General features: G+C 35.2%; 1 protein-coding gene across 2 annotated transcripts in view; it reads right to left on the bottom strand.

Annotated features, from left to right (window-relative positions):
* Positions 1-127: 127 nt before the first annotated feature.
* Positions 128-10,190, bottom strand: part of LOC107225545 (elongation of very long chain fatty acids protein) — a 29,102-nt gene continuing 19,039 nt past the window's right edge. The window contains exons 1-4 of one of the 2 annotated variants that reach the window (XM_015666054.2): positions 6,282-6,498; positions 4,276-4,356; positions 3,927-4,198; positions 128-3,182 (exon numbers count right to left, since the gene is read on the bottom strand). In XM_015666054.2, the coding sequence (XP_015521540.1) occupies positions 2,661-3,182; positions 3,927-4,198; positions 4,276-4,330 (849 nt within the window). In that variant the 5' untranslated portion in view covers positions 4,331-4,356; positions 6,282-6,498 and the 3' untranslated portion in view covers positions 128-2,660. Of the gene's footprint in view, positions 3,183-3,926; positions 4,199-4,275; positions 4,357-6,281; positions 6,499-10,190 lie in introns of those variants that run through there. The other variant, XM_046731997.1, reaches the window with a different exon arrangement.

The raw sequence follows: 10,190 nt of genomic DNA, 5'->3' as shown, positions 1-10,190 counted from the left end.
TGCAATAATAGTTGCGAACATAAATTATTTCAGTATATATGTTTATGGATAAAAGTAAACGTAGTTAGTTCAAAAAATTTTATTGACACATTTTCAGTTCTTAGTTGAAGAAGATGCCCACGCTGAAAGGTCGAGATTTAGAACGTCTATTGTAAGAAGATTTTAAACAAGTATCTAAAGTGTCTCATTGAGAGAAGTAGTGTTGCAAAAGAAGGCTTTTTAGAAGTGCTCTGGCAAAAGGATCGTTTACAAGTGATTCAATTCTAGCTGAGCAACGTTCCTCTTATTTGAAGAATCTATCGAACTCTCTGATTGGTTCTTCCCAATTTCAAGGAAGTTGAACCAACGAGGTGATTGCATGTATGTAAAAAATATTTTTGGCCTTCTTAATCACCCTTCACAATACTGCAGCCTAGGCGTAGGGGTGGTGGGTCGGTACGGTGCCGATAAAAATTCTTCCTTTATCTGTTGTATATGCCAAATAGCCTATTTTATCATGGCGGGATCATAGCCAGAACAGCTATCGTGCCAGGTTCTGCATCCTCGAAAATATATGTAACAGATATTTTCGGGCATTTTGTTTACTTTGCATATATTTTTTTTTATACCTGAGATAAAAATTCTCTCCAATGCACAAGTGCAAGTAAGATTTCTTAGAATTTTTATATCTTGATAAGATAGAAAATAAGTAAACCGTTGGAAAATAAAAATAACAGAGCTTTCCGAAAGCGGGAAAGAAGATTATAAAAAATTATGGTATGGAGGTTTGAGTAAAAATAAAAGAACAACTTCAAACGAAATACAAAACAATATTTAGAACCTTGTGTAAAATGTAACAATACATGACGTATCAATCCATTTGCCTAGTAACATCTTTAAGAGCAGTAGGCATCGAAGATGTCGTAATCCACGAAAACATGTGGTCTATACATCCCGTATTATTTTAACCAATAACGAAGCGTTTGACAAACAGTTGTCTCGTTCATTTTACCTTTCGCGGTCCTCTCATTGGTAAACGTATGGTATTGGTGGAAATTGAACATTGAACCCATACGTTTCCCAAGCATTGGGTCCAGTGATTTTAAAGTATTGAATCAAGAATGGATGTACAATTATACAAGACTGAGCCGTGCGCTGACAGAACACACTGTTCATTATCGGCCTGGTTTTGTCATTTCAACCGTGGTCCAAGCTTAGGTATATTGTCTGTTTCAATGCTCGACGAGATTTGAGCCAGACATGGCGGATAGCTGGACCCGTGGTACAAGAACACATGGGATTTTTCATTACTTCGGATACAGTAGTCGAACTCCTTCAATTCTTTTACCTATATAATGAACATATGTGTATTGATTACGTATGTGGTATAATGTAAGCAACATTTCACTTACTTGAACGATTTTTTTTAATAACACTCAAATCCAATCTTGAAAATACAATGTACTCCAAAGGAGACGGAGTTTGACAAGAATAAGGACAGTCTACTTTATGCTACTTCTATTCTTTTATTGGTTTACTTCTTTGACAATTATTTCAGCCCTGAAAATATTTGGTATGCCTAGGTGTTTTACAACGCCAAGGTTAGCCGCAGGTTTCAGACGCCGCCCGGTTCTCAAAATCCAAGGACGAATGGGGGCCTGAGGTCCCCTACCTGAAACTTCCGATTCTTACGTTTTGGCATACATTGAATAGTGCGAATACTCAAGTAAACATAGAACTTTGTAAAAATATGTAACATACAGTCATGGAGACGCGTGGCGATACGCCGGACGTAACAAGAAGTCGAATTTTTCAAGTTCAGCGTTGTTGTCGATGACTCGGAAAAGTGTGAAAATTCTGAAAAAATTCGCAAATATTCCTTGTTCTACCCCTGAAATAGTGGTGGGAGTTCCATGTCAAAATGCGCAGTTTCACCCGCGAAAGCAAATGATACCCTCTCCGAGACCGATGGAACACTCCAATACTGACGAATTGCATTGTTTATCGGGAGCTCATGACTATATTTTCACAAAGTCACATGTTTACTTGAGTATTCACACTATTCAATGGATGCCAGGACGTAAGATCGGAAGACTCGGGTTGGGGGCTTCAGGCCCCCATTCGTCCCTGGATTTCGATAACCGGCAGCTGAACCCTGCGGCTAACTTCAGCCTCGTAGGTTTTTATAGGAGTACAATGAGAGGGATTTAATTCTAAAAGTTCGATTCCGCCGTAATTGCCATTTTACAAATTGTGTTTCTAAAGAATATTACCTGACGTTAGACTGATTCTCCAGAATCCATTTATACATTATATTGATGAACGTAAGGACCGATTCTACGGACCTGTTCCATAGAACCAAATTTCGGCAAGAATATTCAGGTTTCTAAATTCTCCAGAAGAATTGTCTCGAATATTTCAACCGTAAAAAGTAAAATGGACGACAATACCGATTGTACAAAAATAATTTTAGGACTGATTGTATACATAATTAAACCTATCACAAACAATATATTATAAATAACATATTACACATACACATACGATACAATTTCATTTATAAAATTAGTTCTAGAACTGGTTTCTGTAGAATCAATGCCGTTCGGAATAGATCCGTTTTTTGTCCTTCATATTTATATTTCTAAATCACTTGCCATTATCATATTGTTAAAGAATATTTTTTATTCAGATTTTTTACTAGTGTAACCAGTTTTCGATGAACTTGTGTTTCTTACATGGTTGGTGTCACTCTTACAATAATTCTGAATATAAAAAGACGAGAAGAGGTAGATGAATATAATACTATTCAGGCAAACAAGTGTAGCCAGTAGTTTTGATACGTCACATTCAATGAAAAATATCTGTGCAGCGTGTATGCCAACAGCGCCGAATTGTACTATTTGCATTATTGTTAGATACTTTTTCCAGGCCATTAGGGATTTTTGCATTTCCGGCCCGAAGGCCGTCAGCATGTAATAGCCGTACATAATTATATGAACAAAGCTGTTTGCCAACCCCAAAAATGTCAAATGTAACGTTCCACTGAAATAACGAGTTCCAACCCAAGTTGATAGTAGCATTACGGTGTGATGATAGAGGTGGAGGAAAGTTATTTGACGCTGCTTTTTCCGAAGTACAAAGAATAAGGTGTCCAGAAGTTCAAACAGCTTGACGAGGAAGTATGAATGACAAGCTCTGGCTATCTAAAAATCATTTGTTGAACCGTCGTCAATACATTATAATAGGTATATGTATAATAAGCAGTGCTTATAAATCAAATCGCATAATCCACAAAGTAGGCGATGTTACTGAAACATTGCGATAATATTTCTTGATCGATTACTGGACAGAAGAGGAGGCTGTGTCTGAAAGTGCTAACACGGTCCATCACGAGAAGCGTATGAAAAATGGTCTATTTTGCCTGCGATTATTGTGGTTAACGTTACCGACACTGAAGACAATGTATGCGAAACTGCTCATTCTTTAATATTTCCCAAAATAGCCCGTTCTTCTCCCATTTTCTGAAATAGCACCTTCTTTTGCCTATTAGTCAGTACTTCAATTGCGAAAATGCGACGTTACAATGTTTCGCTGACTTCGCGGAATGTATTTAAAACGTTTTAAACAATGCAAGGCAAAAATATAGCACCGTGTGTTTGGAATATTTCAAAACTCGCAAAGTTATGTTGGTGCCCATCGTTTTTGTAATATTGCGCAATTTGTCTGATACATTTGCAACGGTGCACAGTTAAATTTCTATAACATTGCTCGAATATTTTAAACGCTGCAAAGTTTCATTCGTCCAAACTTTTTGGGTAAAGGCAATATGTTTCTGATAAATTTCAGAACCTTCACTCAGAATTATTATTCTGAATAAAAATTAGTCAACACAATGTTCTCAAATTTCGCCAATGTACTGCTACTGAAATATTGATCATTCTACTTACTCGTATTGCTACTTCACTCTCCGAATAATCATTTGGCTGACACGTGTAGCTGAAATGGTACAGCCAGCCTGCCATTAAACCTTCTTTGAATATGTAGATGCTGATTAGAATTTGAATAAAGTTGTACACTATGAGAATCTTGCGTAAATCATAGGGCTGCTTGTCTTTCATAAATCTTTCACCTGCCGAAGTACAAATGTAAATGTACGCCACTAGTATAATAGTGATCGGACCTGCTCCCGACAATAAAAACCACTCGTTGGTTCTCGGATCTAAAACAAATGAAATTAATAATATCGCCAACCGGCTAAACGACTCGTAAGCCTCGCCAACCATTACTTAATCGTACCGATATTATTGTACGGAGGATGAAGCCATCCCAACAGATCGTCCAACATTTTCATTGGATTATGTAAGCCACCGTTTGAATCTGGAACATACGATACACTTCGATTCAATTCTTCAGTGGAGGAGAGTTCGCGGTGAAATTAGCGAATCACAGCAATGTGAAGACACTATTAAATGAGAATCAGTATATCATCGGGTTAGTGGATGCCACCTCGGTTTTGAGGGTGAAAAACGTGGCACGTCGTTTTAAGCTTGAAAAAAAAGACACGTCGTTTTCAGATTGAAAAAAAATCCACCTCGGTTTTGAAGTCAAAAACAGGACAGGTCGCAAATAAATTTTCTTATCACAAATTTTAATTTTATAATATTAATATTATAATAACGTTGAAAACTCCAAAGATTCAATTCAATCCCCGCGAATATTGTCAAAAGAAATTAGATCTGTGCGTTGAGAAAAAAAAAAGACATTGAGGATCTTTGCGAAAAGCGTTCAATTCCTTCTGAGTTCCATGATTATTACTATGATTTATTACATTGATAAGTCTAAACTCCAGCAGATTATATAAAATTATAATATAACAATAATTTATATGTATCCACATTACGTCTTATTTTTTGATAAGATTTATTTTTTGTAATTTTGAATAATGTATTCAAAATAATTAACTTTTTTATTTTCAATAACGGAGCAATTTAATCTCGAATTTCGATTACAATTTATTAATTATATTCTACGTGAAAAATGGTATCCATTATGTATAATATTGAAAAATAAGGTTCATTATTCATCACTTGTAAAACATGTTTAGTTACGTCACTTTTATTAAATGTAAAATTTTTATTATTTTGAAAGTCGTAACTGCGTGAAACGAATAGGAAGTCTTTTTGTCTGCCACAGGCAAAGTAAGTACGCGATTAACGCAATATATACAATATTATATACAAGACTATAAATAATAAGCAATCTACGGGAATTATGATGGAAATAATGACTCGTTTACAAGCCACGTCGTTATGACAATCTTTTTTTTCAACTTTTATTGCACGTGATAATATACCTGCATTATGATTTTTAAAAATTAAAAATTTTGCACTTTGAAAACCAATTCAGCAAACAAAGAAATTATAATTACAAATGAAAAATGAATTTATTAGAAAAATCTACGACATGTCCTGTTTTTGAAAATCGAAACGACGTGTCCCCTTTTCCAACTCTAAAAGCGAGTTGTCCTATTTTTCACTTCAAACCCGAGGTGTCACGTTTTTGAAGCTCAAAACCGACGTGTCACTTTCTTGAACTTCAAAATCTGGGTGTCTCTTTTTCGAAAATGAAAGCGACGTATCTCTGTATTCCACTAACCCGGCGATATTGTGTTATAAAAAGTCGATCAGCATGAAGTTAGTAACGTTACTGTAACGATGTATGTTTAGAAGAAATCGTTACTTCGCACCTGTAGCAATGTCCGAAATTCAGAAAACCATGATAAGCAAAACATACTCTTATTTGGGAAAACTAAATTCTTCAAAGTCATTCTAAAGTTGCGCAAATAGTGATTCTTTTCCTGATGTATCGTTACGTTAATACTACTAACTACAGTCTCATATAAGTCGGCAATTTCTGACGATCATGAATTTTTGAAGGTGAGCCAAATCATGAATTACTAATTTTCAAGTGTTAAAGTTAGTGAAAAATTGTTCTTCTTTTCGTGGAAAAAATTATAAAGAACAGACTCATGTAACAAAACTTCCAAATTTCATCTACAACGAATATTTTTCCACCTTTTCTCGATGATAATTCTACTAAATTCAGGGGCGCGCTATCAAAAAGTTTTTCCGTTCTGACAAAAAAAGAATCCTCGACACGAATCTCAAGTTCCATGGATTTATTACTGATGAAATAAACAATTCGCAATTACTTATAGATATTCTTGGATTATTGACACGGAGATTTTACGATGATTAATGACCGACCTTTGTGCTACAACTCTATTTTCTCAATGATAATACCTCAAAGTTATTCCAGAAAGCCCATTAAACCGTTGTAAGTTGTCGAATACGACTGAATGGAGCAGCATACGACTTCTGGATCGTGATCAGCTATTTATTCCTTTACGAATGAGAAAGCACTACGTTGCTCCCTGCTTAAATCGCGGTATACGAGGTTGCAAGGGAGTGGAATTGCGATGTTAATAGGTACCCCACTTCGCGACTATCGTTATTTCACACGTCCAGTAACCTCACGCGACTGATCACCGTCACGCCAACGGGAACAGCCTTCAGATGCGAGAGTGGGGTGACCGCCGCGACATCTATTGCCACGTGGTGCGGAAGTTCGCACAGAGGGGAAGTAAGGGTGCCAGCACACCGAGCGCATGATGTACGGTAATAAGACGTTTCATGCCTGGTCTACACATACGCTTTAATTGGGGTTCTTAAATTGCGCCTCCATTAAAGCTGATGTGTAGCCGAGTTTATATGAACTTTAAGCGCCTCCCACTTAAAGATTTTCTGAATCCCACTCTAACCTCAATTTCCAGCGAGAAGTAGTGCCAACGGTACCGACGTGACAGATATATTGAAATCTCGCGTGGTTTGAACCCGTTCTTTGTTCTTTGTACTTTGTTCTTTTCTTCGGTCGGCATTTTGCCGTAACCAAGTTTGGTACATGTTTATTACTTGAACAATTATTAATGTGAAAATATAATCCATGTTGATCACGAGAGATTGAGTTTCTTTCGCGCTCGGCCGACTATGGCGCTGTAGGTCTCTTTGTGTTGTCAACATAACTGTATAGTGTAAAAAAATAGCCGTCTCAGATTCATTCTCCCCAAGTGTACATCAGTGTTTGTGCCGCCAAAAATTGTATTTTGCCTATCGGCAATAGCGCAAAGTGAGTGAAATAACATCTGCTGGTACCCTAACTCATGTGCGATATTAGAAGTTTAAAATTGCAATGTGACACTACCGGCTGATCCACAAAATAATAGTTATGGCGGCTCGATGCATGCAGCTGTCAATGGATTTTCAATGTGATTACATGCGCCTGCTCCATTCGTAACAAATTAATCACTTTTTGATTTTCACAAATTATATTCAAGCGTAATAACAACACGATTGTGATCTTTGTTAGTTAACAATGTACTGTTTTTATTACACACTCATATAAACACGTATTGAAATGTATACTACGTGGCCATACAAGCACTATAGTCACGAACTTCTGACCCGTTCATTGTCAGTTATATCCTAATTCACTTTAAATACATGCAAATGAAATGTTCTATTTCTCAATACAATTTAGATTGCCTCGGATCCCAACCAGTATCGACTTATTGTTTTTAATTCTAGTTAGGTTGACGGACTGGTTTCCATGCTTTCTTTTCTTGTTAGTTCTCCTTACCGAGATCAAGGATTTTTCAGAATGAGAAAATATATTCAATCGGGTTATTTCGGCGAAGAAAAAAAATTGGAATAAGCAAGGTGTATATAATTTTATAGATACTTCATCATAGTATTCCATTTGTTAATTCAACCGACATATGGTAACGCAGCCTTCAGACATAATTCAGTTTTGTCAATACACATATTCTGGCAAATTAAAATAACATCAGAATGATACGTAATTGGTTAAAATGAATGCGGCGGTTCAATTAATGGAAGAATATTGAATTATGACTTCTCAGGTTTTCAGCTGAACCCTTAAATGACACGCGTCTTGGAAATGACGCATGTGTCATACGGTGACATTTTGACCCCAGCGTAGCAAAAAAGTAGTACTCTGAGAGTTTTCGTAATTTCTCTTTAAAAAAATTCCGGAACATATTTCTATCCTTTATGAAGAAGTCCAAGCTTTCAATATATTGGATATCTAGGATTTTCATGTGAAAAAAAATTCTATAAAAAAAATGCGAGATAAATAATTTTTGCATTTAAATATGCTCCATTTTTTTTTTTTTTGATTGTCACCTTTTTTTAGAATAAAATTACAGTGTTATTCCAAAGTTAGTTCACTTTAAGGTAGCCTCAGACTCGTAAGGCAGTTTTCAAAAAGTATACTTATCTTGGGAAATGAATGGTGAATTTTTCAAGGAAAAAATCACAAGCAAATAACCAAATAAATTTTTTATTGATGAGACATCATTATATTATAAAAATACGATACAGAAATATAAAATCAAATCAGAAAAATCATTACGACTTTCATTCAGTACCTCCACATTCGACGCATATATGGGACTTTTCCTTTAATTTTCGATCAGATTTTCTTTGACAAAGGACGCATCTTACTCTAATAGGAAAATATGGCCTTTCTTCATCGACAGAAGGTTTCTGTACATTTAATATGACCGCAATCTAACTTCAGATATCACGGCCAACACTAATTGTAAGATCTTCTAAGCGAGCTGCGAATGTGGAGCAGCTGAATGAAGAGCTCATCTCCTGGTCTATCGCTCTTAGATACATTTACAGTGATTATTACGCGGATAAAAAATATTTTTATGCACTAAATGTTACTTAAAAATCAAGAAAACAAAATCTACGTAGTAGAATCGAAAAAAATTTGATCCCATTTTCACTCAAATCACCGTGAGTGACACACAGGTCGCAGATCAACTCCAATCTCATTTTGAACTGCTCTAATTCGCAGCTGTCGTACGATTGATCTAACCTTTCTGCTTGGAAACAAAGTTTGAACCCTGAATTAAAGGTATATGGTAGAGCAAGTCCCAATTCCAGCAGGAACAGTTTGAAAACTTCGAATAACAATTGTCTGGGGTCAAAGTGTCCCGGAGTGTCATTTAATGGATCACATAATTAGTGAATTAATATTACCAATGCTTTATACGATTGATTGAAAATTCTATTTGACCGAATCAACTGTGAATAATTTGTTACAAACCGTTCCAATTTTTTTGTGTTCCTTTGAATAAACTAATATTGTTGTTGCTTCAAACAAATAAGTTACATGGGAAACGATATCAATATTTTGATGAAAATTTCAACATTCTATTCTGTTAATATTCAGACGTATTGCGTCGATCGTTAAATGATCATGTGAAATAAAGATTTGTGTGCGAAAATCGTCAGTTTATTTGGGTCAGTCAATTATTTTTATTCCGTCTATAAGCTTACCAACGATAGGGATTATTTTTGGAAATAGACATCATTTTCTGAAAAGCAAACAATATTCTTCAGACAAGTAAAATTCTCTCAATGAGAGACCGAATTTCTGCCGATGCAAAAAATTGCTGAACCAAAGAAAAATATTCTTTGTACATTAAACTGAACACGTTGAGTCAACGGTCTGCCTTTTAAAGCAAATAACAATGGGTAACGGATGTTATAATTTTATTTAAAATATAGCACTATATCCATAGGGACCATCAAAATTCGACCGGCTTCTGTGAATTCAATGCAAACAAGCTTCTGTAGAATGCAAGAATTCCTAATATTGCATTCTTGCCGAATTTTAGAGACCGGCAAAAAATGTTTTCATTAATATTTTAGTTCATTATATCTGAACACTTGAATAATAAAAAAATTATTTGTTACGCAATTTCGAATTGTTATAACATTAAAAAATTACGAAAACGTAGTTTTTCATTTCTCGTGAGCTGAATTAGATCAAAAATTGATTATTGACTTCCTGGAAAATTATTGATTTGTCATAATTACATTTACAATTTTCTGGAAGACTAATGATGAGTTCAATTACGATCAACACTTATTTAAAATATAAAAAAATGCGAAACTATCCGTATCTAAAATATTCTAATATGAATTCTATTGTAATAAACATGGTTTCTAACATAATCAGTAAAAAAGTTTTAATGTTAGAAACGAAAAGTGAATTTTTGTTGACCAGTGTTATCTGTCCTTAGTAAGACTTCACAATCGTGTAACTAATATGCAAAA

Source organism: Neodiprion lecontei, chromosome 2 (assembly GCF_021901455.1).
Source record: "Neodiprion lecontei isolate iyNeoLeco1 chromosome 2, iyNeoLeco1.1, whole genome shotgun sequence".
NCBI lineage: Eukaryota > Metazoa > Arthropoda > Insecta > Hymenoptera > Diprionidae > Neodiprion > Neodiprion lecontei.
This window is presented reverse-complemented; position numbering and strand designations above follow the sequence as displayed.